The 25,909-nt window shown below is 43.0% G+C and overlaps 1 protein-coding gene across 13 annotated transcripts in view; it reads right to left on the minus strand.

The window, feature by feature from the left end:
* Nucleotides 1–25,909, minus strand: part of huwe1 (HECT, UBA and WWE domain containing E3 ubiquitin protein ligase 1) — a 40,248-nt gene that overhangs the window by 2,288 nt on the left and 12,051 nt on the right. For 6 of the 13 annotated variants that reach the window (XM_072366319.1, XM_072366318.1, XM_072366312.1 and 3 more), the window contains 55 exons: nt 25,133–25,309; nt 24,690–24,935; nt 24,038–24,171; nt 23,832–23,944; nt 23,566–23,748; nt 23,236–23,452; nt 23,034–23,156; nt 22,327–22,564; nt 21,028–21,375; nt 20,790–20,846; nt 20,053–20,175; nt 19,869–19,964; nt 19,455–19,724; nt 18,897–19,049; nt 18,679–18,806; nt 18,459–18,540; nt 17,906–18,082; nt 17,243–17,794; nt 16,887–17,082; nt 16,524–16,691; nt 16,248–16,396; nt 16,089–16,155; nt 15,615–15,838; nt 15,319–15,530; nt 15,023–15,205; nt 14,390–14,562; nt 14,164–14,303; nt 13,937–14,012; nt 13,646–13,744; nt 13,061–13,188; nt 12,821–12,980; nt 11,986–12,214; nt 11,676–11,854; nt 11,499–11,588; nt 10,907–11,067; nt 10,370–10,412; nt 9,092–9,466; nt 8,720–8,930; nt 8,386–8,510; nt 8,063–8,283; nt 7,546–7,937; nt 6,713–7,358; nt 5,888–6,599; nt 5,691–5,779; nt 3,791–3,947; nt 3,570–3,708; nt 3,182–3,390; nt 2,852–3,087; nt 2,071–2,173; nt 1,447–1,596; nt 1,109–1,354; nt 893–1,010; nt 663–803; nt 286–573; nt 1–106 (listed from right to left, as the gene is read on the minus strand). In XM_072366319.1, the coding sequence (XP_072222420.1) occupies nt 1–106; nt 286–573; nt 663–803; nt 893–1,010; nt 1,109–1,354; nt 1,447–1,596; nt 2,071–2,173; nt 2,852–3,087; nt 3,182–3,390; nt 3,570–3,708; nt 3,791–3,947; nt 5,691–5,779; nt 5,888–6,599; nt 6,713–7,358; nt 7,546–7,937; nt 8,063–8,283; nt 8,386–8,510; nt 8,720–8,930; nt 9,092–9,466; nt 10,370–10,412; nt 10,907–11,067; nt 11,499–11,588; nt 11,676–11,854; nt 11,986–12,214; nt 12,821–12,980; nt 13,061–13,188; nt 13,646–13,744; nt 13,937–14,012; nt 14,164–14,303; nt 14,390–14,562; nt 15,023–15,205; nt 15,319–15,530; nt 15,615–15,838; nt 16,089–16,155; nt 16,248–16,396; nt 16,524–16,691; nt 16,887–17,082; nt 17,243–17,794; nt 17,906–18,082; nt 18,459–18,540; nt 18,679–18,806; nt 18,897–19,049; nt 19,455–19,724; nt 19,869–19,964; nt 20,053–20,175; nt 20,790–20,846; nt 21,028–21,375; nt 22,327–22,564; nt 23,034–23,156; nt 23,236–23,452; nt 23,566–23,748; nt 23,832–23,944; nt 24,038–24,171; nt 24,690–24,935; nt 25,133–25,309 (10,758 nt within the window). The remainder of the gene's footprint in view (nt 107–285; nt 574–662; nt 804–892; nt 1,011–1,108; nt 1,355–1,446; nt 1,597–2,070; nt 2,174–2,851; nt 3,088–3,181; nt 3,391–3,569; nt 3,709–3,790; nt 3,948–5,690; nt 5,780–5,887; nt 6,600–6,712; nt 7,359–7,545; nt 7,938–8,062; nt 8,284–8,385; nt 8,511–8,719; nt 8,931–9,091; nt 9,467–10,369; nt 10,413–10,906; nt 11,068–11,498; nt 11,589–11,675; nt 11,855–11,985; nt 12,215–12,820; nt 12,981–13,060; nt 13,189–13,645; nt 13,745–13,936; nt 14,013–14,163; nt 14,304–14,389; nt 14,563–15,022; nt 15,206–15,318; nt 15,531–15,614; nt 15,839–16,088; nt 16,156–16,247; nt 16,397–16,523; nt 16,692–16,886; nt 17,083–17,242; nt 17,795–17,905; nt 18,083–18,458; nt 18,541–18,678; nt 18,807–18,896; nt 19,050–19,454; nt 19,725–19,868; nt 19,965–20,052; nt 20,176–20,789; nt 20,847–21,027; nt 21,376–22,326; nt 22,565–23,033; nt 23,157–23,235; nt 23,453–23,565; nt 23,749–23,831; nt 23,945–24,037; nt 24,172–24,689; nt 24,936–25,132; nt 25,310–25,909) is intronic. The other 7 variants (XM_072366320.1, XM_072366316.1, XM_072366324.1 and 4 more) reach the window with 6 other exon arrangements.

The following is a 25,909-nucleotide window of genomic DNA, read 5'->3' on the forward strand; positions in this document are numbered from 1 at the left end:
CTCTGTGCTGAATGTCAGCTCATAACCCAGTGTAGAAACATCATTCTCCAACAAGTACACCAACCCCTGGAAGAATGGGTAGTCCTCACTTTCCATGTCTGTGTACCTGTTGAAACCACATACATGAGTTCACCACATATTCAAGAGGAGGACGGAAAGATGGAGCTAAACAGCTCTCATACAATTTCATTATTTGATGTAGTAATACAGAACGCTTGGCTGGGATAGTTGGCGCATTTGAAAACATGTCTTGAACAATTATGTTACTACTGAGGATTCATATACCTGACACTCTTGCCCAGGATGTGCTTGTAGAAGCTGCGGGTGAAGTAGCACTCCAGTAGCCTGTTATCATAGACGGCTTTGGCCACAACACGACCCACAAACTTAAAGTAGCTGAGGTGGTTGGGATTGCAGTGGGATGAGGGGTTTATGGTGTAGGTGACACGGTCCCCTGGTGAAGTGCGGAACAAGGCATACATGGGGTTGAACATCTCCCGGGAGATTATCATGTACCATTCCCTCAGCAGGCCACCGGCATCCTGACCCTCCTCCCCTTCAAATACAATGTACCTGTAACAGAGAGGAAGCACAGAATGAAACAGGTCGAGTGTTTCTGAACCGAATAGACATGTGGAAAAAGAAGAGTAATCAAGCCTTACAGCCTATTCTTCATGTCCTCTGGGCTCTTGCGATGCAGCTCCCTGTAGGAGTCTTCAAACACATGATCTCGCCTCACGTGCACAGCCATGTCCTCCTTCCTCAGCCCTTCATCAAGTCGTTCTAACTCCTGGCGGAAGTACCTGCAAAGATGAACAGGAAGACCATTAGTGACTTAAACTGAGAATAATAATAATAATTCACAGGATAAAGGTAAGACAATTTCCCTTACTTCCTCTTAACATCAAAGTCCAGGATGCGGATATAGTCAACGAGTACAGCAAAAGGCCCATCAGCCAAGTGAGTGGTAGACTGTCGCAGGATCTGATTAAGCACTGTGCGGTGAGTTTCTAAAGAAGACAAGAAAAAGCACATGTCCTATTAAGAACTATACAATGCATGAAAATAATACTTTATCCCTCTGCTTCATCATATATTTCAGACTAACCAGCAAACCGAAGGAATTTCTGAGTGTCTGGTGGCAGATTTGAAGAGATATGCATGGAGGATGGCTCCCTGGAGAAAAATGGGTCTAGGGATGAGGGTGTGGCAGGAGTAAGGGGAGCTGGGGATAGTGGTGGAGGCTCATCTTTGATGTGCGAAAGCTGGCTCTCCCGAGTGTCCCTAACAGGGGGTTTACTCTCCCGCTCAGTGGCATGAACCAGAAAGAAGGCCTCCACAGCAGGCTGGAGCACTGCAGACACAAAATATCAGTTATAGAAACATAAAAACCAAACTCTTAAAGTCATGCAACCACAAAATAACAAAGAAATTAATTTCACCAACCCAGTACGGCGTGCTGGTCATGTGACTCCTCCAGCTCTTTTAGGCATTCCCCAAGCATGTCCCACAATTCATCCAACAACAGCTGCTCACTGAGCAGAGGCAGGTCTGGAAGTTTCTCTTCACTCTCCGACTGCCCATTTCCCTCTTCATCTAGAAAATCAGAAGTTTCAAATGTGGACCAAACAATTAGCATCAACGACTTTTTGATGTTAGACTGCTCCAGAGTTGGTAGAGAAGTGCTCATTTGTCTGTCTTTAGAATAGGTGCCATCTACACCATACACTTTGTCTTGAATTTTAAGCTGACTTAGGGTCAAAAAACATCAAATGTCTTCAATAAACTAATCAAAACCCACAAAGCTGCAGCACGTTTTGATCATTGTTTGAGCAGTTCACCATAAATACTGTTCTGCATCAGCTGAACATGTTCCACTTAACCAGGAAACATGTAATTTCTTATTGCTTAGATTAAATTCTCTTGACATAAAGTAAAGAATTATATAAAAAACATTTCATCAGGGACTGACAAAGCATTAATTGTATGTGTCAATTGCTAAATCATTTACAGTAGCAAAAAACAATGGAGGTTTTAAACTAGAATTATCAAGCTGAAAGTGAGTCATACCGAGAGGTGCAGGGTCCTGCTCAAGAGGAGATGGCTGGTCCACATCCATTGGAGAATCATCTCTTTGTGCTGCCTGGGCTTCTGGCACTGACTGCACTTCAGACTACAGAGAACAAACCAGACAGCGGATGAACAACAGGAAACATAAGCAAAGAGAACTGATGTTCATAGGAATGCAGCTCAACTAAGATTGCCATGCAAAATGTCATTCCCATGATTCACTAAGAGGAAGTATTTAGGGAAGGGGGCAGGGGAGGAAGCATGAAGCCAAATCAGCCAGCAAACAGACATCATCAGTACAGCAGGCAGGCAGGACATTCACATTTACACCAACAACAGTGTTATCTATCAATGCAAAGACACTGATACACAATGCAATGAATCACTGGCACATCTGATTGTCTGCTGGGGCTGTCAATGTTCATCAAGTCAGCAGAGAAGATGTCACACAGCATAAATGACCTGAGGTAGCAAACGATTGGGTGAGAACACACTGCAGCATATTAGCGGATTATAAAAAAGATCTGCATTAAAATGCCAGGGTTTGCTTATTTTCCAAATATGCATATAGCCAGTACAGCTATATTCATATTGGAAATGAGGCATGAAGTCAGTGGTTAACTGCCACATGTCTGTCTTGATGACCACCACAGTGACTTTGAATAACTGTGATGCTCATACATTACTATTACAATATGTTTTTCATCATTTAAATGGGCTATGTACATGTGTGCAGTGTGTGGTTAAGAGTATGCCTGCTGTCAGTGCAACCCATGCTAACCGTGGCAGCAGCAGCCGTGCCAGCAGGGGGAGCAGCACCAGCGGGAGCATGGGGGGCAGCCACTGAGGATCCGGCAGCGACGGCGGCAGAGGCAGAGGGGGCGGTGGGTGGGGGTGCCTGTTGGAGACGACGTGCACGTTGCCCCTCTCTCACCATCTGGATGATGGCATCAGCTTCTGCTTCAAGCTGACGCACAGCAGCCTGGATGCTACTGGCTGAGCCCAAACTGCTGGAGCCTGGCATTTTAGAAAGTGAGGAATGTTTAAACACCGTTGTGAAAATAATGTATGGCAGATTAGGAATGCTGTGTATATAACGTCATTCTGTTACCTAATCGCCCTGTCTGTTTGGCTTTTTTGTTGGCGCGTCGTGTGTCTTCACGTAGCTGGATAATAACCTGCAGCACTCGCAGGAAAAACTTCTGCGTCGAAGTCTTTGATGTTAGTGAACTCATACAAGGAAGCTGCAATTCCCGTCCCCCCAGCGTCCGCTTCTGTGCTGTCACAATCACTACACTCTCCGACCCATCAAACCTGTTCCCAAACCAACAAATGCAAACAAGCCAAGAGAAACTTTAGTTTTTGGTTAACCGTATGAATCATCAGAAGATACTGTTAATTTAACAAGAACATGAAAGTCTGTCAGAGTCTCCCGTCTCTTCTCCGAGACATTTAAGAGTCGACGACTTAATGTCAGTAAGCAGACCAGAATAATGATTCCAAACCTGCTGGTCATCTTGCCCTTCAATCTGCCAGATATGGAGGATTCCTCAGGAGGTGCGTCTGGGGAATGCGAGTCAGCTTGTGCTCGTCTCTGCTGCTCTAAGTTGTACTCCCTAAGTTCAGCAAGTAATGTGCCTAAAAGGAAAAAAAAAACGGTTTCATTTGGGAAGAAAGAGGGGGGAGAGCTGTTGCATCTGCACAAATGCACAAAACTGACCGATTTGCTTGCAAAGAGTGTATCCAAGGTGTCTGGCTCCACTAAGCAGCAGTCTGAGCACTGTGTCTCTGGTGGAACTGTCTCCTCTAGATAACTGCAACAGAATGTTAGCAGCATCCTCCAGACCCTCCTCTGAGCATGAGTGAGATGTCAACACCTTGTAAGGAGGGATGGAAGAGGTAAATAAAAAGAAAAAAAAAAGAAACAAGGGTTATCCATCAAACTGCAGAAAGATGTACCCAAAAACAGATCAACAAAAGTGCATAAAGACACGCTGACATCATCAACTGATCAACTTGACTATACCATGCACACAAGTCCATGTCGCAAGACTTGTGGCTATACTAAGTGCAAAGCTAAAAAGGCTGCTGGTGACTCAGCTCATCTCTGGCTAGCAGCCCACAAAGTCCCTCACCCCGCTATACCAGGATAATGTTAAATCAGCATTCAAACCTGTGTCACATGACTTTGTAGAAGATGCAGCTTTATTGGCTCCAGCTCAGTTTCAATAGAAACAAGTTTTATCTGCGCAACATCCGTTTTTCAGTCAAAAGTAGCAAACTAGTGAGATTATCTGATTATCAAAAGTACAGTGCACAATATGCAGTGTAATGCCATTTCTATGTTGTCTGGTGACACGCCTGTCCTCAGATGTAGAGCTATACTGGATGCGTAAGTTCAAGCTGACAGGGCACAGACAGTTTACCACTACTGAAAGGCGACGGGAAAGGTTTTAATTGGCTAGATTTTGTGGGTAAATATGCATTTAAAGAAACCATCCAAAAATCCAGTGCATCGATAAATATTCTAAGAAAAACAAAGAATCCAATTACTTCACAGTCTTCCTTCATCTTTTACTCAAGACTGAAAGGGTTGTTTTAAGCAAGCAATCACAAAATGACAAAACAATTATTTGCTCATCTCATAAAACATTTTGCTCACTACAAAACCAGGCTGAAAAAGTAAGTGGTATTAAAAAGAAACAGCCAGAGGAACGTGTTGCAACTAGTTAGATTAACTTGCAAAAAGGAAGTAACACCTTTGAGTATAAGATGAGGAACATTATTCTGAAATTGCCCCAATTTTTGCTCAACGTAAAAATTTAAAAGACTTTGGATATCCCACCACCTTCAGAACATAAAATCATGGACTGAAGCAAAAAGTTCTGTGGTCAGACTAAATCAAAATTTGAAATTCTTTTTTGAAATCATGGACACTCTGACCTCTGGAGAGTTTGTTATCAGCACCTCAGTTCAAAAGCCTACATCTCTGATGGTATGGGGGTGCACTAAAAGCAACGCCAATGCTGAAAGGTTTACAGGTTTTATCAAAGCATGTGCTCCTATCCAGACAACTTTTTAAATAGGTCTTCCATACTTCAGTAAGATAACGCTAAACCACATACTGCATCTATTACAATAGAGTAGATTCATAGTAGAAGAATCCAGGTGCTGAACTGGCCTGCCTGCAGTCCAGACCATCAGTTGAAAACACAGAACACGTTAAAAAACAAAACATTACGTCAAAGACTACCAGGACTGTTGATGATATAGGATCATAAAATCAGACTCAAGAATAGGACAACATTCCTCTCCTAAAAGGTACAGCAACTGGTCTCCACAGCTCCCAGATGCTTATGGCCCGTTGTTAAAAAGAAGATAAACATGACCCTGACCCTTTGAATCTATTAGAGAACGCTTTTAGGAGGCAAGCAATGCTTAGGCTTCAAATCCTTTTTGGATCAACACATTAGTTTTGAAAGTTAAAATAAAACTAGGGTTTGAGGCTTAGAATGGTCATCAATCATTCAGAGCCACATTTTCTCCAGAGTAGGGCTAAAATTCACAGTAACTGACAGTATAACTGTCACCCTGTGACAACTTGCTTTTTCTTTTCATACCTCCACAGAGAGTTGAAGTTGTTTCTCTGTGAGTCCTGCAGAAGCCATCTTGTCAGTCTCTGTATTGAAAATAGTGGCCCTCTGTTTTCCTGTTTTGACAAAACATCCCCCAAATATACAAAATTATTTTCTAGTAAAATCTGTCTTTTAAGTCTAAAACAAATTGAGGCATTTTGTTTTAGAATAAGAAGCAGTACCTGTAGAGGTTGTTCCAGTAGACGTTGGTATAGAGATTGTAGTAGAGGATGTCTGGGAGGTTGTTAGACTTGTCCCTGAGGATGTTCCCAGGCTTGCAACTCCTACAGAGGCCCCTGAAGATGTCACAGTGGGCTGGACAGAGCCAACTGACGTCATTCCCTGTGTTGTGACTGAGACTGTGGCTCCTGAGCTTGCAGTATTGGGGTTGACAGCCTGTGGGGTGGGGTGTCCAGCAGGCACCTCAGTGGCCTTGTTATCAGGCAGGGCAATGGATATGAGGGAGAGCAGGCGCAGGAGCTTTTCAGTGAGCAAGGAGCTCCGCCTGATTACAGGGTGAGACAGCATGTTCATCAGCTGACCAAGAGGGGAAGTCTCTAAGCTGAACTGTGCACCCTCAGCCTCTGCACTGCCACCAAGGGGCACTGTCTTCATAGAGGCTTTGCCTTTACGGCTGACATTCATGTTGTCAAGTTTGACAAGCAGGTCCCAAAAATCTGTGGAGATGCCCAGAGATTGAGGAGTCATGGAAAAAGACCCCAAGGAGTTCTGGGTGTTGGAGGCATTAGGGTTGTTCTGAGACTGAGACCCTGACCTGGAGCCCCCACCTCCGCTCCCTCCCCCAGAGGCGCCTGAACAAAGACGAGACTCCAGGTCTGTAGACGAACCTGACAAATCCTTACATCGTTGCTGGGTGAAGTGGCTGGGGAACACCTGCAAGGTCAATCAAGGGAAAAAAAAACAAAAAAAAAAACTATTATACCCCGACAATCTTTTACATCACATATATGATAACAAATAATATGACAAGATAGGGGGACCCTCACCTTTGCTAGCTGGATCAGTGTGTCCAACACATGTCGACAGACAACTGGAGCAGCTTGTGGGTGAATGTGAACTGTGGAGCCTCCACCTCCAGCACACGTAACACTTGTAGCCGTGCCTGACACTCCCCCTCCCAGCGTTCCAGATCCAGTGGAGCCTCCAGCTGAATGGCGATCAGCGTGCTTCCTACCCGATACTCGCTGAATCTGGAAAATGTTCGTCCGGCAGCCCAAGGCTGCATCCATAGACACTGAGAGCCAGGAAAGCTGGCTGGAGCTACGCGACTCCACCCTGTTCAATAGCTCTATGGAGGAAGATGACGATGAAGAGGAGAGAGAGGAGGTGGCAGAACCTTTTCCTCCACAGCCTCCATGGCTGCTTCTTTTTCCACGGGAGTCTTCAAGACGCGACGTCTCCACACATACCTCGCTCTCGCTGCTGCGTTGGAGGATAGATAACAGGCTGCGAATGACCCACCCTCGTGTCTGAGAGTGGTAGCAAAGGTTCCTGAGCACACGGTGGAGACGGCTGGTGTTAAGCTTTGGTTCGTCTACAAATAGCAAAACCAGCAGGCAGGACAAGGCCTCGTGGTCCAGCAGCAATCGTCCACGCAGACGCAACAAAGAATCAACACTTGAACTGGATGGTCTGAGAAAACAAAAGTATTATACAATTAGCATGTGAGTTGTCATTAATTCTTTTAATCAAATTTGACTTCAATTCTGACATTTTCAGTAGCATAACTTAAGCTTCTAAAATGTCATACATATCCTTATAGCCAAGAAATAAAAAATGTAGTTCTAAACAGGGCTGATTAAAGGATTGTTAATTTTACCTGTGGTTTGTTCCTCCGCCCATTTGAAATGTCCCTCCTCTTTGAACAGCCAGTCGGGTGTACTGGACGCCACGATTGCTCCCCAACCGACTGGTGAAGGCCGGCGAACGCAAGATGGCTGAGAGGGCTGAAGAAGAGCTATGACCAAACAGCCTTTCATGCATTAGTTGTCTCTGACGTGCCTCCTGCTCTCTACGCAATGCAGCTGCTTCAGCAGCAATATCTGGGGGCATAACAGCCAACACGCTGTCCTCCATGTCCTCAAGAACACTACGACGGAGCTCTGAGGGCAGAGTCTGAATAAAGGTGACTGGATCCAGGGGAGTGTCGCCCTGTGGAGGCTGCTGGGCTAGCTCTCTTCGCTGCTGCTCAGCTCGTTGCTGGGCAAGAACCTAGGGAAGCCAATTTCACGTTTGATGAAAAGCTCCCCATTATCAATTACAACTTTATTGATTTGCTAGAAATGGCATATCTTAAAAACACTTTGTCAATTGCAATCAAGCTCAATGTGCCTCACCTCCTCCTGAATGGCGGGTGGCAGTGCTGCCAGAAACTCAGGGCTGACCTCTGTAACCCCTGGTCCTCCAAGTACAGGTGCAGCCGCAGATGGTATGCTGGTGGCAACAGGAGGGCGGGAGGGTGGTCTGATGCCAAGTTGATTTTGCAGCACCTCTCGACGGATGTCCTCGGGAAGTGCTGCTAAGAAAGAGGGATCCACACCCTCTGGCAGACTGATGCCTGTTAAGACAAAAATGTCAAATACAAGATGTATATTTTTTTTTATTCCCCCCCTTTTTTTAAAAAGTGAATTGAACAAGTGATGTATCAAATCTGATTTACCTGCTAGTGGGTCCTCTTCGTCATTGCTTGTGGAGGGGAGAGGCTCTTCCTGAATGGCCTGAGACTGGCTATCAGCACTATCACTTCTGGGCATAGTTTCCCCAGGGGAGGAAACAGATGTGGAGCTGTTTAAATTCAAAGACAGAGCCTGTTATCACTCACTCACTAAACTCCCACAAAAAGGACTTTTGAGATCAATTGAAATTTTAAGTTTTGTCTACATTTCAGGAAATGCATTTGGAAGACTTTTCACTCTAACACTTTCACAAACTACTCTCCGGAGGGATTGTATGTGATCTGTTGGCCGGAGATGATTTTTCAAACTACTACTCACCCAGTGTCTGCATCCGTCTGCCTGTCAGTTAGCCCACTCGCCCCACTGCCAGATAGCTCCTGAGACAATTGGGTGGTCTGGGCAGGGTTGGGAGCAGCTTCTTCCTGAGTAGCAGAGGCAGGGCTGCTTGTATCCATGGGTGACCCTTCTAGCTGTGACACCCCAACTGCTGCAGGCTCTGAGTTCTCTACAATGTCTGGACTTAGGGAGGCTAAAGGGAAAAAGAGGGATTCAAGATTTGTAACTCGAAGGGCTTTCAAAACATAAATCCTAGCTTCAACCTCTATCAACACAATTGTTTCTTTTTATTCATATTGTATTTGTCCTTTTTGTCTGCCTGTCTGTGTAAATATGGTTTTAAAGTTAGTCTACCTTCCCTGCCTTCATCCAACGCTCCTCCACCACCACCACCTCCTCCTCCGACTCTCTCACCAATTGTGGGTGCCGGGGACATTTCCATCTGAGATGCCTCCACTTCACTGCTTGGCCTCTCAGCTGCTGACAAGGGTGGAAGGCCAGCCCCTGCCAAAGCAGCCAGTGAGCTGGCATGCGACTCAGCCAGAAGCAGGTCAGCAATTGGCTGGTGGACCTGTTGACTAATAGCAGTCTCCAGGGAGACTAGGGCCTGTTCGTGAGGAGCAGGTGTGGTAGGAGTGACCTCTCCAGAGGGGGGAGCAGTGAGGAAGCCCTCTGAGACCCTGGGTGGGTCCAGACATGACATCGTACCACCCTGAGCCTGCTCACCCTCTGTAACATCCAGGGGAAAAAAGAACTTATGTTAAAGGGATGAATGCATTCGATTATAATGTGTTTTATTGTGTGTGTATGAATTTCCCTGGTGTTTATTAACATTTAACACAACTCATGTTCACAATACAATATTAAGTGAATGAAAGACATTTCCACACAGAAATGCACAGTCAACTAGAGCTGAAAGGGTTTACTAGCGTAATTAGTTACAGAAGAGACCTTTTTGTAAGCACATGCAGAAATAACATGATCACTTTTTACACTGTTGCATTCGGCCTCCAATGAGGAAGGCAGTAAGTTGTATAGTTATCTCCTGAATGGGGTGCACAATCCTGATCCCCAACAACAACACAACTTACTACCTCACCACAGCACAGGCAGCTGCGGCAAAATGCAGTGAATACTACATGCATATGGTCGACTGTGTAAACCAACATAAACACATCCACACATAGATCCAACATACTCAATAAATAGACCTGCTGATGGCTATGGTCTAATTATGTGGTATTATAAAGAGTGCGTTGTCACATGCATCATCTGCATGTACATGTAGTGCAAATATGCAGAGCAATGTGCTTTAAACAGCAATGAAGACAAAATATTTTCCATTTCAAACTCATCCAAGTGATTTACAAGCTTAAATGAGTAACTTCTTTGCAACAAACGAAGAAGTCGAGCTGGCATGGCGTTGCCATAAGAAAGACAGTAGACTGTATAGTTATCTCCCAGATCTGGTGTGATCCTAAAACTATACAAACTACTACCTCATCCCACAGCACGCAAAACAAGTTGGCTGCTCGCCTCTGGATACCCTTCATTGAGTTGTCCTATTCAAGAAAGTCAAGGGATTTCAAAATGACGATCGACGCTAAATTTAAACATGACAGTTCTCAGTACCTGCAGTGTTCTCTGCACCATTTACTGTTCCCAAGCCAGAACCCTATGAACAAAAAGAGAAAATTCTGAAATAAGCATAGCGTATATATATCTCCACCAAAATATGCAATCAGTTGTATTACTCATTTTCCAGTGTCAGTTCAACTTAAGAATTTTATACATCTGTTTTGAAAAATATATGCAGATGTTCAAATCAGATCAGTGTTTTTCCATGTTACTCAATGTCTTTATCAGCAGTCTGTATGCACTGAACCTGGAAAAGTCCCTGTTTATGAACCACCTTGCAACACCAAATGGAATTTAAAAACATGTTTAAGTTGATCCTGATACAAAAGGTTCTCAGGTCCAGACCAGCAAAATGTCAGTGTCACTCTGGAATCAGTTTTACTGTTCTCTTATTGTAAGGCTGTTCAAATACATAGAACTGGTTCACGATTAGGTACTGGACTCATTAATGGGACAGCCTCAGTTAAAAGGGGATATATGTTATTTTTAAAAATCCTCCTCTTACACATCCAACCTGTATTCTTTACCAACCTGTAGGCTCTGTTCTCTGGTTTGTTCTGCTCCAGAAGCCCTCCGCTCATTCTGTTTGGCTTCCTCCTCTTCAGCCAGTTGCCTCCTCCTCTTCTCCCTGCGCTCTTCCAGTTCCTCATCTCTTAGACTCTCAAGATGCTGCAGGATAGGCACCTTCACCACTGAAATCAGACACATGTCACAACACCACCTTGATTGTGGCTGCATCTCAAATGTGCAGCAAGTCAAAGTTAACTAAGCCTGACCTCATGTCTTTAACCCTGGCAGATTGATTAATTAGGAATAATTTACAGCAGCCCAACTAATGTTAAAAAGGTGACAAATTTGGACTCGAATACTTCACTTCATTGAACTGCATAAAACAATTTGTTTGCATGTTGAATTCTGTCATATCAGCCACTTTATTATTTATAATTTTTATTGAATGGAGGTCAAACTACTGGAGTAAAGTAGTATAAAGTAGGTTGCAAATATAACCATCTACAACATACTGCCAAATAAACATCAATATACAGACGTTAATAAAATTGTTCCTCAAGTTAAAACAATCAATGTATAATTCAAATAACTTTAAATATGACAGTTAATCTACCTGCTACGCAGTCGTGCATACTTTCAGCATCCAGCACCTTACACTCGTCTGTCCATCTCGTTAAGGCAGTGGGAATACTAGAGAGGGTGCCTGGAGAGACAGAAAGAGCAAACATGTTAGACAGTCTAGATAAACCATAGAACTGCTACATGACAACAGCTCATTGGTAATCCTTACCGGCTTGTCCTCCAGTGCTGCTCTGCTCATGGAAGAAGTCATCCAACAACTCATCGTCAGAACGAGCTATGATGTGGACGTCCTCATTTCCAACCAAAAGTCGAGCACGACCGCGGGACTGTAGAGGCAGAGAGCTGGATAGCTGTAAAATGTCCGCTGCAGCACTTGGGCCCAACAATCTGAAATTAAATGAGAAAAAGAACAAAAACGAAAGAGAAAAGTCTTAATTATAACTGACACAGAAGAAAGTGGGGGGTTCGCAGAGTAGAGATTTTGTTTACTACAGCGACGAATAGAAAAGCAGTTTCACCTTTGCAAAATAAGTGGAGGGTTCGGCTGGCGGTTGTGAGGGTAGTGGACGTGGATGGTGTGTCCGCTGTTGGCAGTGAGTTGACGCAATGTTCGCTGGCTGCGACCCATGCCCTGTGCCAGTCGACTGCTAGTGCCTGCCACACCTAGAGTGAGGGAGCCATGGTCAGCATGACGCACCATCAGTGGGTGGGAGCTCGGAATGTTGCCTGGAGAGGGAGGGATGTCCGCTGATGGAAAAAAACAAAGGAACCGGAAAACAGAAATAAGAGGGAAGCTCTGACTCAAGCCCTTGTGATGTTTATGACAAAGAATGTCATGGAAACCGTTTTCGTACAACTGTGGTTGTTTCATCTATAGCTCCAATCATTTGGAAGGTCTCAAACTTGAATGATGCAAAAAGAGCCATTTGGGTTCACAACATTTGGGCATGTCATTATGTAAGCTGGTTTACAGGGATACTGAACAGAAATTAGCCATCACTGTGACAAAATATGTTGAACCTGTGATTCTGATATGACATGAAAAACTTGTGTGCAACTTGAACCACTCTTAGCAAAATCAAGCGAAACATGAATTTGGATGAACAAGACAATTATCGAAGGGACTATTTTTGGCAACCAGAGAGCCCAGCTTTATCAAATCAAGGTGGACTTGTTTTCATAATTTGATTTTTTTTTTAGATAAAAAAAAAGAAGACATGAAATTCCAATAAACAGTAAAGTTTACAGTAATTATTAGTTTACAGCAAAATTAGCAATCATATATATATATATATATATATATATATATATATATATATATATATATAAATAAAAAAAGAATATCCTGCTTACCATTGTTGGAGAACATGTTGTCAAACTCTATGATGAGGTCATCGTCCCTGTCAAACCTTTCAAAGCGGATGTGCGGAGCAGCGTTGATGTCAGGGAAATCTTCATCCAACTCCATCTCTGATCCTTCATCATCATCGTCCTCGTCTCCTTCTTCGTCATCCTTAAAAGATACCAGTAACCGTGAGTCTTGAGGATAACAATCAAGACCTCCTTTATGAACATTGTTGACTCTATTCCCACCTGATCCTCCTCCTCCTCTTCTTCCTCCTCTTCCTCTTCATCCTGACTGTCTTCATCATCATTACTACCACTAGAGTCCTCCTCCTGAGTGTGTTCCTCATCTTCGGGTTCCAGAATGTTCATTGAGTCTTAGAGAAGAGAGAAACAGCAACCAAGTAAGTTCCTTACAGAAAAATCTTTTCTTGTTTAAAGAAGAAATGTTCTTGGGTATGACGCTGGACCTCACATTGCAACTGATGCATTACTGTGAGAAAAAGTACGAGAAAAAGAAAAACTTGGAAGTGCCTTCTAGAAATGTATGAACACCGAGTGTGAAGGCACTTCACACCATGTCTCAATGACGACTCTGGAAAAGTGCTATATAAATGCAGTCCATGTACTATTACATATTTATGACATTTGTTTAATGGAGTCTTTTTCCTTCAGTCAAAAAGTATTTTTTACTTTCCAGGAACAGAGATGGTTGAAGTATATTAGTTTAAATGGACATTGCATTTTACAGTGGAAAGTACTTTGTTTTACATTTGGCTTGAATTAAAAGTGCTATTAAAACTAAAACAGTGTTCCAATTGGTCAATATCATACCTTCACGATTGGCCTGGAGAGTGGATGCCTGGCTAATATTGGATGGGGCCTCATCCATTAATACATCCTCTTGCGATTCATCCTCACCGCTACGTCCCACTAATTGACAGAACATACAAGTGATGAACATTTACTGGCCTGTGCTGTTTGCAATACAAGGCGAGCTCAAACTCAGAAACTTTATATCAATAACAAAATTAATTACATTCCTTATATAGCAATTAAAAAATATTTATATTTTTTGTGTCATGCACCTATATCCGAAGTCATCTTTGAAATTGAATGGCTTACCAATAATTGTGCTGTTGACTGTGCCAGGATCTCTCTCTAAAAGCTCATCAATCAGGTCCACCAACTCATTCTCTACCTACATGAACAAAAATTATGTACAAATGCCATGTCAGCCATTAAGCAAGCAAACAGGGTGAATGGATGGGTTCAATACCATGTAGTCATCTTTCCACCTTTAGTCATAGCCACTTTTATGCCACAGCTTTTAACTGGAGAGGTTAACTCACCTGCATAGCCTGTGTGCTCAGAACCTCTGGCTGACCCGCAATAACCACTGTGTCTCCCTCTGCTTCTCCATCCATCAGGTCATTGTCTGTACCCTGGACCCTGTGGCTGCCATCCACTGGCTCTGCCTCACCAGAGTCTCCTGGAACAGACACAACACATCAGCAACAGACACATGTGGCCTAACCAGTCGAGTGTTGAGGTATCTCATCTGTCTTATGTTGATACCTTGGTCCTGTGTGTTGCTGTTGTTGTCCCTGGCAGTGCCCACCGTGTCATGTTCTGTCTTGCTTTTGCTGGAGCCTCCTTTGCCCCCAAATAGACTGCTGGGCTGGTTAACAATGCGTGACAGAGTCTCCAGAGGCTTTAGTGCAGCATTCACAGTGTTGGCCATGTTGGGACTAAAGGAAGGATAATTAAGAGATTTTTGCAACCTAAATAATAACCATAATCACTATATATTTGATACGTTTGGTTAGATTAGTTTATTCAGTCATTCAAAAACCAATACCACAGATAACTGTTTTTTACAATACTAACCGTTTAATCAATTAGATTAATGTGGTTCATTAAACTTGATTATTACCAATCAATCATTCAGAAACTCAGGGTTACTAATTTCATAAGAAAAATCTTGTTTAAAGCTTCCATGTAGATCCATCCTTGTTTATAACAAGTTTGAATGCCAAAGACAAAATTGTCTTTTGTCCATTTTATTCCACTTGCTTACAGGGATAGATGTGGATGTGTATTCATGGAATACAAATGCAAAGCTCCAAAAACAGGGAAATGCAAGATTTAACCAACTATTCAAAAGTTAGCTTTTATTCGGAAAAATAAATGAATAGTGCACTTGTTTACCTGGACAAATCCAAGCTGTGAGGCACACGGGCCAAGTCATTGACCAGCCCTTTCTTAAGAAAGAGCCTTATGATATTGTTCATCCCATTATGTTGTGCCTTGGCAGCTGCTGTGCTATAGAAACTGGATGTGGAAGGACATGATTCCATGATGGTGCTGATAATGCACATCACTGCCTGAAGCCTGTTAAAGAAAAAACAAAAAGTCAGGCAAGAATTCAAATGGGTTTGTACAGACTAAAATCTTATTAGCTATGACAGTATTGATATCAGATTGTTCCTTAAGCTGTCATTTACCTGGCATGTTTTTCTGCGCCTTCTATCATCCCCAGTGCTCGACTAAGGGCAGCCTTTACCTCATTCACCAGGGCCACCTGGGCATCAGTGCCTGTGCCGGCAGCTGCCAGGCTGGCGAGGAAGAGACGTGCCAAGGCAGGTGTGTCCTTATCCTCCGAGTTCTGTGTGTGAGGCAGCAAGTGATCGAGCACAAACGCTAGAACACTGCAATCCTGTTAGGATAAAACAAATAATTATCTCACTTTAAGACTAAAAAGTACTTTGGAATGAAAGTAAGCCGTCAGTAAGCTGCCCACCTCCTTTATAAGCTCGGACTGTCCAGCGGTGTAGCAGTAGGAGGTGATTAGCGTGGCGATGCCCACATAGGAGCGCACCAGTTCAGCCAGCAGTCTCAGGATGGTAGATGTAGGCATAAGAGGCTTGCTTGCCTTTACTTTAGCTGCTTTACTCTCATCTGAGCTTGTTCCCTTCTCTCCTTCTTGCTCTTTTTTTTCCTCCCGCATCTCTTCTGGTGTGGAGGCTGAGCACATTGGCATGAGACAATAAGACTTACAAGCTTCAGGTCATTTCTAAAAAAATAAATATTCAATTTGTTCACGTTTGTGCACGTTTTCAGCTTTTTCGTGATAATTACCCTTTATCTCAATTTAACTGTAAAGAATAAAAACTATGACAAGTGCTTTGTCATTCTGACAGCATCACATCATTAATACGATGAGAGGTAAAAGCAGAGTTCATATGTTCAGTTGATTTGCACATCTTTATCTCACCTTCTCCTTGAGGTGTGCCAGATTGGGAAGACTCGGCCACGCCTCCATCAGCAGCAAACACTTGAGCCTGGGTGGAAGAGATGCAGCCCCGTTATTGAAGAAAAAAAGCCATTTTTCAAAAATCTAAATCATACAAGACGACTTGTCACTGAAACTCACATTGATATGGAATGCTGACTGGGAGTCAAAGTCACTTCCCTGCCTGGTGAGCCGGTACTGCTGGTAAACATCATCTCCGACATCCTGCAGAATCTGGCACAGGTCTGGACCACCAGGTACAGCTGCAGCACGTTCTTCTGTACGCTCAGCTGTGACACACACACACAGACATACAAATACAAATGTCTCTCAAATGCTGAAATGGCTTAATCCAGCATAACTAAATATAAACCCCCACAACCAATAGTTTTCAGGATTTTTATAACAATGTCATACGTTCTTCAGGAGCATGATAGGCAGCCAGGGCATTGAGCATGTCATAGATGACCTCCTTAATAGTGTCAGGGATAGAGGGTAAGGGAGACAGCTTCAGGGGGGTGGTCTTCACAAGCTGTACAGCGTTGGGTCCCTTAATTCGAAGGTTCTCATACTCGTCATCGGATGCTGTTGGAAAAAAAAAAAAGAACACACAAATGAGAGTAAAACACATTGGGGTCAAAACTTTATGACATGACTGAATAAAACAAGACAATCCTCTAAAGCACTAAAAATTTATTTCCAATCCTATCAAAAATAATTCCCCTTTGAATAAACTTCTAATCCACTTTTCTTCAGGCATCCAAAATGATGAACACTCACTTGTTCCAGCTCCTCGGGGTGCAGGCAATGCAATGCGAATGCAATTGCTGGCTGTTTCAATAAAACACTCAGGGTTGCGACAGGCAGCAGGACCCAACACACGGAGGATGTAATTGATTTCTCTCGAACCGAGGCTGCCTGACACCACTCCCGAGGTGGTGCTACCTGCTCCGCTCGTCACAGCTGAACGCACCACCTTTGGATACACATTAAGAGATTGGTTTTATGATAGAAAGAGAACTTTTAAGTAGAAATGAGAAAATGCCATTTCTGGCACAAAACACATGATGGTCTAAAATAAACAAACCTGTTCATAAACAGTGAGGTTTCTAAGAAAATCATCTCAGTATACCAACCTTCTCCATGGTGTGCCGTAGAGTGGCCGGATCTTCTATGATGTGTCTGAACAGCAGAGTAACAAGCGGAGTGAAGCCATTGAAGCCAGAACTCTGTGTCAGCCCCAGAATCATCCGTGTACTCTTCAGCTCAGCAAACATCATTGCATAGTGGTGGTTGCGTGTAAGACGTAAACAAAGACGCAGCGTGGCATGAAGCGTATCCGGGTCAACGGGGACACTTATCATACTGACACAGGCCCGAATAAGAACAGTGGTCATGTCCTCAGTGAGGCCTTTGACAACAATGTCAGCTCCCTGAGAAAAGTCAGACTCCAGGGAAGATGAGGGTCCAGAAGTGGTCTCCTTCAGCTGGCTGGAATCGTCCTTAGAGGTACTTATCTCCACTGGTGCCCCTGAGTCCAGGTCTGTCTGGCTTTCTTCTACTTTGCCTTTTTCTGCCTCCTCTCTCTCAGAGTCAGGAACACTACCAGTCTTGGAAGGCTTGGGAACACGAGGCACTCTCTGGACAGTCAACATCACCGGCCTTCTATTACCAGTCTCTTCATTTACCTGCCCAAAATAGTGTTTTTAGTCAAGAACTCAGGAAATGGCAAACGTGTAAGATAATTAACCACAAATCACATATATCCTTTAAAAGCAGAGGGAAATGCATTTGTATACCTGCACCATAGTGTTAAACAGTACAGTGTATCTTCGCCGTCCAGCTGTGAAGCGGACACTGCTCTCCCCAGCCCTCCATGCTGAGTCAATAGTACTGTTGTTAGATGCGCTGTAGCTACACCAACGGCCCGAGCGGTCATCAAACCATCGCCAGTTATTTCCATTGGGCTGCAGATACTAAAAGCCAACAGAGACAATTAAGAAACTTTGCAAAAGAGGAGCAACAAGCATGAATAACTTCCGATGCAATGCAGAAAGTTCAAGTCAGAACTCTTCATGCCAGAAAACAAAAATGTAATATGGACTTAACAAGGTATCTATACAAACAATATTGTATAAACAAAAATAAAAACAAAAGAACCGAACATGTGGACAGGGGGCTAAAGAAAGACACAAAGTTAAAGTATGTGCTGTCTATCAAAGTACAAAAAAGTGCATAGGTTTTACTTTTGTTTACTTCCCTCTCAAGCTTCTTTTAATAAATACTTTTGTGTCCACCTTCAACAATTTGTAATCTACAGCTTTCACCTATTTTTTTTTTTTTTTTTTTTACCTTGTTCATTAGCTCCCTTCGCTTTGAGGAGACCGCCATCTTTTCATAGAAGTCAATAATCAACAGCACTGGTGTGATCCATCTGTGAAAAAAAGTAATAAAAATATATATTTTTATTAAATAAAGAACAAAACTTCCTAACTTACATGTGAGGGTTCTTTTGATTAAATTCTGGTAAATCATTTTCATGAAGGCAAGTAAAGGTCTGTGGAAAACTCACTTTGGTGTCTGGATGTCTTTGTGTTCTTTAGCTGCTTGCAGACAAGGTTGCACAACTTCAAGGAGCTTAATTAGCAAATCAAGAATCCCACTGCTCTCCACCACTCTGGCACCCAATAGCTTCAATTCCTTCAAAACAGAAAATAAACCATTGTATAAAAGGCATTGATAACCAACTGCCAAAATCATTTGACCCTCTATGACTTTATTCCTGGGTACCTCAAAGAGCAATGTGAGCAGCAGAATTCGTGTTGCGAGCTTGGAGGCTTGTGGCAGTGTGGCCATTTGTCTGGTCCACTCAGACACAGTCTTTGTGTCACTGGTAGTCAGGGGCTCGGCTGCCTTGATCAGTACATCTGCAGCCTCCCACACCTGCATACACCGAAGAGACCATCAGGCTGGCACGGACATTCAAAATGAGGTTTTTAGACTAAGTAATAAAGATAGAACAAAAGATAACGTTGCCTTTAAGATGCATCTGAAAATATTATTTCTAGAAATACCCAAATACAACTCTGTGTACCCATCTGACTACAAATCTGCATCCGACACCCGCAAAGCCATCCGTATCCCACCCATCCTTCACGTAGCTTCAGCCTGATAACGTCAGGGAGGAGACTGCCGAGTCTCCGGGCCAGGACCAGCTGACTGAGGGACAGCTTCTGCCACCAGGCTGTCAGGGCACTCATCTCCCTCCCTGCTCTGCCCCCATCCCACAAAAAAACCTTTGTGTGTTCTAAGAGTTATAACATCAAAGCCTTTGTTATATCCACTTACCTGTTGGACAACTTGGCCAAGGATGAGGTCCCTGTACTCAGGGCCACTCCTCTTGATGGCAGTCATCAGCAGGTCACACAGTCTGTAGACTGTGTCAGGCAGCTCATCTAAGAGATGGAAGCAGCCAGGCAGCATAGAATCAGTGAAGGTATGCAGCTCCTGGGGGTCCAGAGGCTCAGCCTCCATGAAGCGCTCCAAGCAGCGTGCCTCCTCCTCTTCTGCCCGCTCCCTGGCTCTCCTGTCCTCCTCCTCACGCCGACGTGCTGCTTCCTGAAACAGGCATAGAAATTATCTCAGCTGCTTAGCTAAATGTTAAGTTACTAATTATTTAGGTTTCCTTAAGCAACCACTGATATAGCCGTGCTGCTGTTTTTTTTCCTTCTTTTTCATAACTGAGCGATAAAAATGACAAACCTCAGGTGAGTCAGAGCGCTGCTCCATGCTGACCTCTTGCCCAAGTGACATGGCGATTGCTCTCATCATCTGATCCTCCTCAGACATGGTCAAGTCCTTGGTGGAATGACAACAACAATATTAACTACCTGACTTTAGGTCAAGAAAACCTTTATCGAATATGTTCAAAAGCATGACAACTTACCCTTACAGCCCCACCAAGAAGGGGAGGAGGATGTGTGAGTAGGTACTCTGTGGCCTGCTCCATGGTGCTGGTGTTCAGTAAAGCCTCCATGGCATGTTCTCTTGAGAAACCCATATCCATCAGCTAAAATACCACACACAAAAGTATTGTTTTTACACGACTATAAAAAGATATATAGGAGAAACAAACGGAAAACGGGCAGGGAAACTTCAGCAACAAAAAGGTTTGAAAGTCAAGTAAGGTGATGGAAAGTGAGAGATGGCTGCTAAAATTATGATAAAGGACAAGGAGATCTTCCAGTATTTTCCATGAGAAAAGGGCCTCCCCTCAAAGTATCTCAATTATCTACGAGAAATTCAATAAAACGTTTCCCTTCACAACACTAAAATAATGTTCTATCTAAAAAGAAAAAGAATTATTGAATAATCTGTTCCAAGTCTTCTATTGGCCCAAATACCAAGCTGAAAACTGGCAAGTCAGGAATGTCTCAATATCTGTGAAGCCTGTCTTCTTTTCTACTGTATAACGCTCTGACCCTGTCAACATGTTTTTTGTGGTCCTGCCCGACAATATGAGGAGACATAAGAGTCCTTTTGCTTTCACTCTGCTGTTTCTTGCCGTTTGGTGTAAAAGGGTCACGACAGTCCATTTGCAATTAGTCCTCTCGCTCCTCTCTTAAACTGTTCCTGTCACTACCTCTCGTCTCAACTTCTACTCCTCTCTGACATCTCTTATACCTGCTGGAGCTGCTGCTGGCGGACCTGTGCGTGATTCTCTCTCCCTCTGCAACTTCCCTGTCATAAAACAAATGGTGGCCCAAGATTCAGTGCATGCAGAATATCAGGGAGGGAGGGGTTAAACCCAAAATGAAAGGCCAGTTATGACAGAGCGTGTACAAGACACAGCACATAATACCAACCCACATCAACACGCAGCTGAGGAAGAGCTAAAGTGGCAGTATGCTTTCTCACATACCTGTGTGAGCTGAGCCTGGTTAACCTGGGGCTCACGGCGAGGAGTAGAATTAGTAGATTCATCAGTTGGTCCTGCTGCTGGCCCAGTAGAGGGCGTTCCACTCACTGCTGGTGCCTCTCCCCCTGTTGAGGATCCTCCTGGGGGTCCGCTGGGTCCCAATGAACTAGTGGGGGCTGCTTCATCATCTGGACGCACAGTCCCCTCTCGTTCCTTAGCCAGGCGCTCCTGGATAACAGGTTCCCCTCTTAATATGTGACAGAGGATAGCCAGCATAGACTCAGCCATCCTGCCTCCATACACCTTCAGCGGCTTCCTATTCCACAGACTGCGGATGCAGTTGAATGCAGCCTTCATGGAGGAGAGAATGATGAGACAAAATTAATAGCAAATCCTTCAACTTTCATCCCCGGTGAAGAAAAAAATACCACATTTTTAGTGTTATAGCAGAATATACGAGAGATATGTTATTAAACACCAATGATCATGGAGTTTGGAAAGAAATTTGTTGCTTAGCTTTTCTTCTTTCTTTTTTTTTTCTTTCTTTTTTTTTTTAACTAATGTTAATTGCAGAATAAGAAAAAAAGAAAAACCACAAAACCAAAGAGAAATGTTATTTCCACTGCCATTTTTCATTTTCATAGCTTCCATCAACTGTCATCTAAATAGTTTAATATGAACATGAACACAAAGTTAAAATCATTCGAGGTTATTGTGTGGAGGCTATCCGGTAATACCAAATATTAGAAGCTCAAGCCAACCTCGCTCTTCAAGGAGTGCTTGACAGCAGTGAGCACTGTTGTTGCTCAGGGGCTAAGATTTACAACAAGTTGGAGTGTATTTGAATATTTTCAAAAACAACATGACCTGAAGGGATTAACCATCGGTGTTACTCTCCTGCTTTACGATATACAAACACATCCTAACAGTAATTACTGAAGGATTTCAAGCTGAGCAGCAATGGTGAGCAATGAACAATTATCTTCCCTTGCATAGATAAAATATGCCTTTTCTTTTTTAAATATAAAAACAGGAACATCAAGTCCATTATGGGGAGGTTCAGATTTGGTAAATTTAAACAAGACAGAAGCTAAGTTTTGAACCAAGTTATTTTGTGAGTTCACTTTATTAAATTTTCAATGTACTCTGGAGTTGAGGTAATTTGTCATTCTTCGCCTGTACACCACATTCAGGTCATTCATTTTGAATTATTAATAAAGTGTTGATTGTGAACGTAACTGAGAATCAATCAGGTAAATTAGCAATAATAATTAAAATATTCCACCCCTGGCAAATACTGACCTTCTGGGTGACTATAAGGAAGCGAAGGGCACTGAACTGGGGCATTGTGGGTGTGACCCCCGGCATTTTAGCAGGCAAAGAGTGGGGTGAGTCCAGCACAGTGCTTGGATTAACCATCTTCTCCACCAGCATTAACCAGGCATCCAGGAACTCCCCTGTCCCATCTGGGAGATCAGCATGCTCCAGGCCCTCAGACACGGGAACCTTTCCACCCATTGACAGGGCCCAGTTAAATGTCCTGCACAAAAGCAATGGAACCAGTAAAAATCCTGTTGAAACTTTTAAAAGGCTTATTATATTGGTCTAAGCAAGAAACCTGGGTCAACTTTTAGGAGCTGGATAAACATACTATTCCATCTATGCTTTCAAAGATGAAACGTCTAAATTTTTCACCATTTCACAAGGCTGCGTAATCCTTCCAATGAGTGTAAACAAGGCTATAGTCTGGAGTCCTGCTATCACAAGCACACAAGCTCAAAAATAAGTATATTGTTCGTTATTTTCCCCCAGAGCCGTCACCACTGTCTGCTAAGAGATTACTGCGCATCACCTCTGACAGGAATCAATATCTATTGATCAATTTAGAGAAACAAAAAAGGTAATACGTTTAATCATACTGCTCAGATTTTCACAATTATAACATGTAACCCATCAAGACAAAATGCTCTTTTTGATGCCAACATGTCATAACATATCATGGATCTTACTCAAATAAGGCATCGTGTCCCCCAGAGCAAAAGAACTTTTGCAGCATGAGGTGGTATGGGTACTTCCGCTCATCAAACAGCATGGGAGATGTGAAACCCACAGAGCAGATGAAGAAGGTCAGTCTGCCCGGAAAAACAAAGAACATTTAATATCGCTCAACATACAAAGTGAACAGTCACACTGGCAACAGTCTTCTCTTACCTAAATCGAGGTGTGGGAGTGTAAGGTGGGGGCTGCCAACTTAGACCCTTGGTCAGAAGCTTGGTGAGGGCAGAAGCAGTGGCCCGGGCAGCAGGTGTAGGGGTGGTTCCTGTGCTTGTGGCATGGTGGGAGCGGCGTTGCCGCACTGGGGAGCCTACACATAACTTTACTAGCAGGCCAAAGAGCTCAGCCAGAGCTCTACCTAGCCTAGATGAAGCTGCAAACACACAAAGAGTTTAGTGAGAAAATAAACTAAAGGTTTAAAAAGGTATTTTGTATGAATAACTTTATTTAAAAAAATGTATGCAAATGCCAAAGAAATTCTCTCACCAGAAAGCAGGGGTTTTATTTGTTTGATGCGAGTGGCCATGGCTGGGGTAAGTTTGGACTTTGCTTTAGGGTCTGATGTGGAGGGTTCATCCGTTTCCATGGGAGCCAAGGTGTCCCCATCTAGACCCATTCCTTCCAGGAGACCACCAGCAGATGACTCCACAGACACAGTATCGGCATCTGCTTAGTTTAAGTGGACAAGAATGAGTTTGATGGAGGGTTTTAAGATAAGGCCGTTGGTAAACAAAGTTAAATGTTTAATTTACCAGTTTTCTTGGAGCTAGAAGCTGCTGTTGCAGCAGTGCTGCCAGATGGCTTCTCCTCTTTGGGCACCAGCTTCTGCATGTCAGCCTGGCCAAACTCACATCCTGGAGGCAGACTGTTGAACACAAGCAAAAAGTGTTAAAAGGGACCACAGCCAGTGGTAATTTAAAAAAGAAAAGAAAAAGGGAATAAAGAATAAGTGACTAACCTGTTGGGAGTGCATAGGGACAACAGCACAGTGCTCTCCCATACGAGTGAGCAGTAGAGCTGACTGAGCTTGTTTAGGACACTCAACCCCAGCTGGGAGCCCCACTGGTTTACAGAGATAGCTCTGATCTCACTCTATTAAACAACAGAAACAAATACAGCCTGGACATCAATACTGAATCTAAAACTTGCTCCACAGCTTGGAAAAAATAAATAATATAAATATACAATTCTTGGTGGTCATCAGCCCTGTGCTGATAATCTTATTTACAACTTGAAAACAATGTACGAGTATCGCATATCAGGAAAAGTCAGGAATAAAATAGATCAAAACTTGATGTTAAGGTAATTCTGAACAGGTGCTTAAACCTAAGAGATTATCAAAAGAATAGTAACACTGACCGTAGTTATAAATAGTAAAATATGCAAAAACAACAACCTGAACCCATCTATATTAAAAGGTGGTATGTGGGTTTCTATAAGAGCAAAAAATAAATCAACTAAAAACCATTCTTTTGTATTATGCATCTTCTTTCTTTATCACTATTTTGTAAAAGAAAGAGGCACACAGAAAAGCTAGCCTATTAGTAACAACAACTAAAATAAAGGTCACAACCTGTAAATTTTACTCAAGAAAATACATCCATATTTACCTGTCCAACTCTGCAGGTATGGACAAACATAAGGATGTATGCGTGGGCTGCGGTGAGAGCATGGAGGAGTGGTGTAGCACGAGCCGACAGCGTGGCATCGGTGACGTGGCCCGCGTTAGCCAGTTCTCTAAGAAGCACAGACCCACCAGGCACCTCAATTGGTCGATGGAGTGGCTCCAGAGACGCAAGAATACTATCCAGCTGGCACAGGCCCTCCTGAAGTACCTTAGGCTCATGTGAAAGTGTCTATAGTGAAGAATTTAGGGTGATGAAGTTGGGTGGGGACAGGAATTGCATATTAAAATGAGCCTTCTTGCCAAATGTGACAAACCCAAAAAATTTGTCCTGTTCATTAAAAAAAAAAATTCATAATAATAATAATACAATACAGAAAAAGTACAGTACAATAAACATTGCAACCATGATCCTGCTTTTGTGCTCACCAATATGGATTTGCAGACACCAGCCACAGCTTGGCAGGCTGCTGAGGTGGGGAAGTCGATGGGCAAGTTGGGCAGGCCCAGAATAGAAACCAAAGGCAGCAAGCCCTTCTGGTTGACAAACTCCTGACAATGATCATCTGTGGTGTTGTTGCTTAATATGGATTCTACAAACTTCATCTGGAAAACATGTGCACAGCAAAGTAATGACTGAACTGACAAAACAGCAAAGCATTGAGTCATGGCTGGAGATATTTCACATAACATGTGTTGTAATATACCCATATTAACAATAATGAAAAGCAAATGTATACTTCAATTCCTTTTTATCATGGTTTTGTTTCAGTTGACATTGTATTGATGGCAGACGTAGTTTATAAGATTGTCTTTTTAATTGTACACAAATGGCCTTTGGTAGGACAATTGTCCCCCAACTGGAAAGTCAGTGTTTCAACCCTACATTGCCCCCGATATGTTCAATGGTGTTTGACTGTAGAGGAAGAAAGGCTGGAAAATGTACACAGACTACATACAAAGCACATAGTAAGAAGGCAAAAATAAACAGTCCACACTAATGTACTATAGCACTTTTTTAGAGTCAATGATATTTTTGTATAGGTGCAGTCCCTATCTTTGCATTCTAACAGCAGTTTTAAGCCTCAGTCCCCCCAAAATCATTTACAAATTTCTCAAGTTTGACAGATTACATTTTCTGAATATTTTTCTATAGCTATTGAATAGTTACAAATCATTCCTCAACTCTTTTAAACATGATAATGC

Source organism: Leuresthes tenuis, unplaced genomic scaffold (assembly GCF_036924035.1).
Source record: "Leuresthes tenuis unplaced genomic scaffold, fLeuTen1.0.hap1 SCAF_16, whole genome shotgun sequence".
Classification (NCBI taxonomy): Eukaryota; Metazoa; Chordata; class Actinopteri; order Atheriniformes; family Atherinopsidae; genus Leuresthes; species Leuresthes tenuis.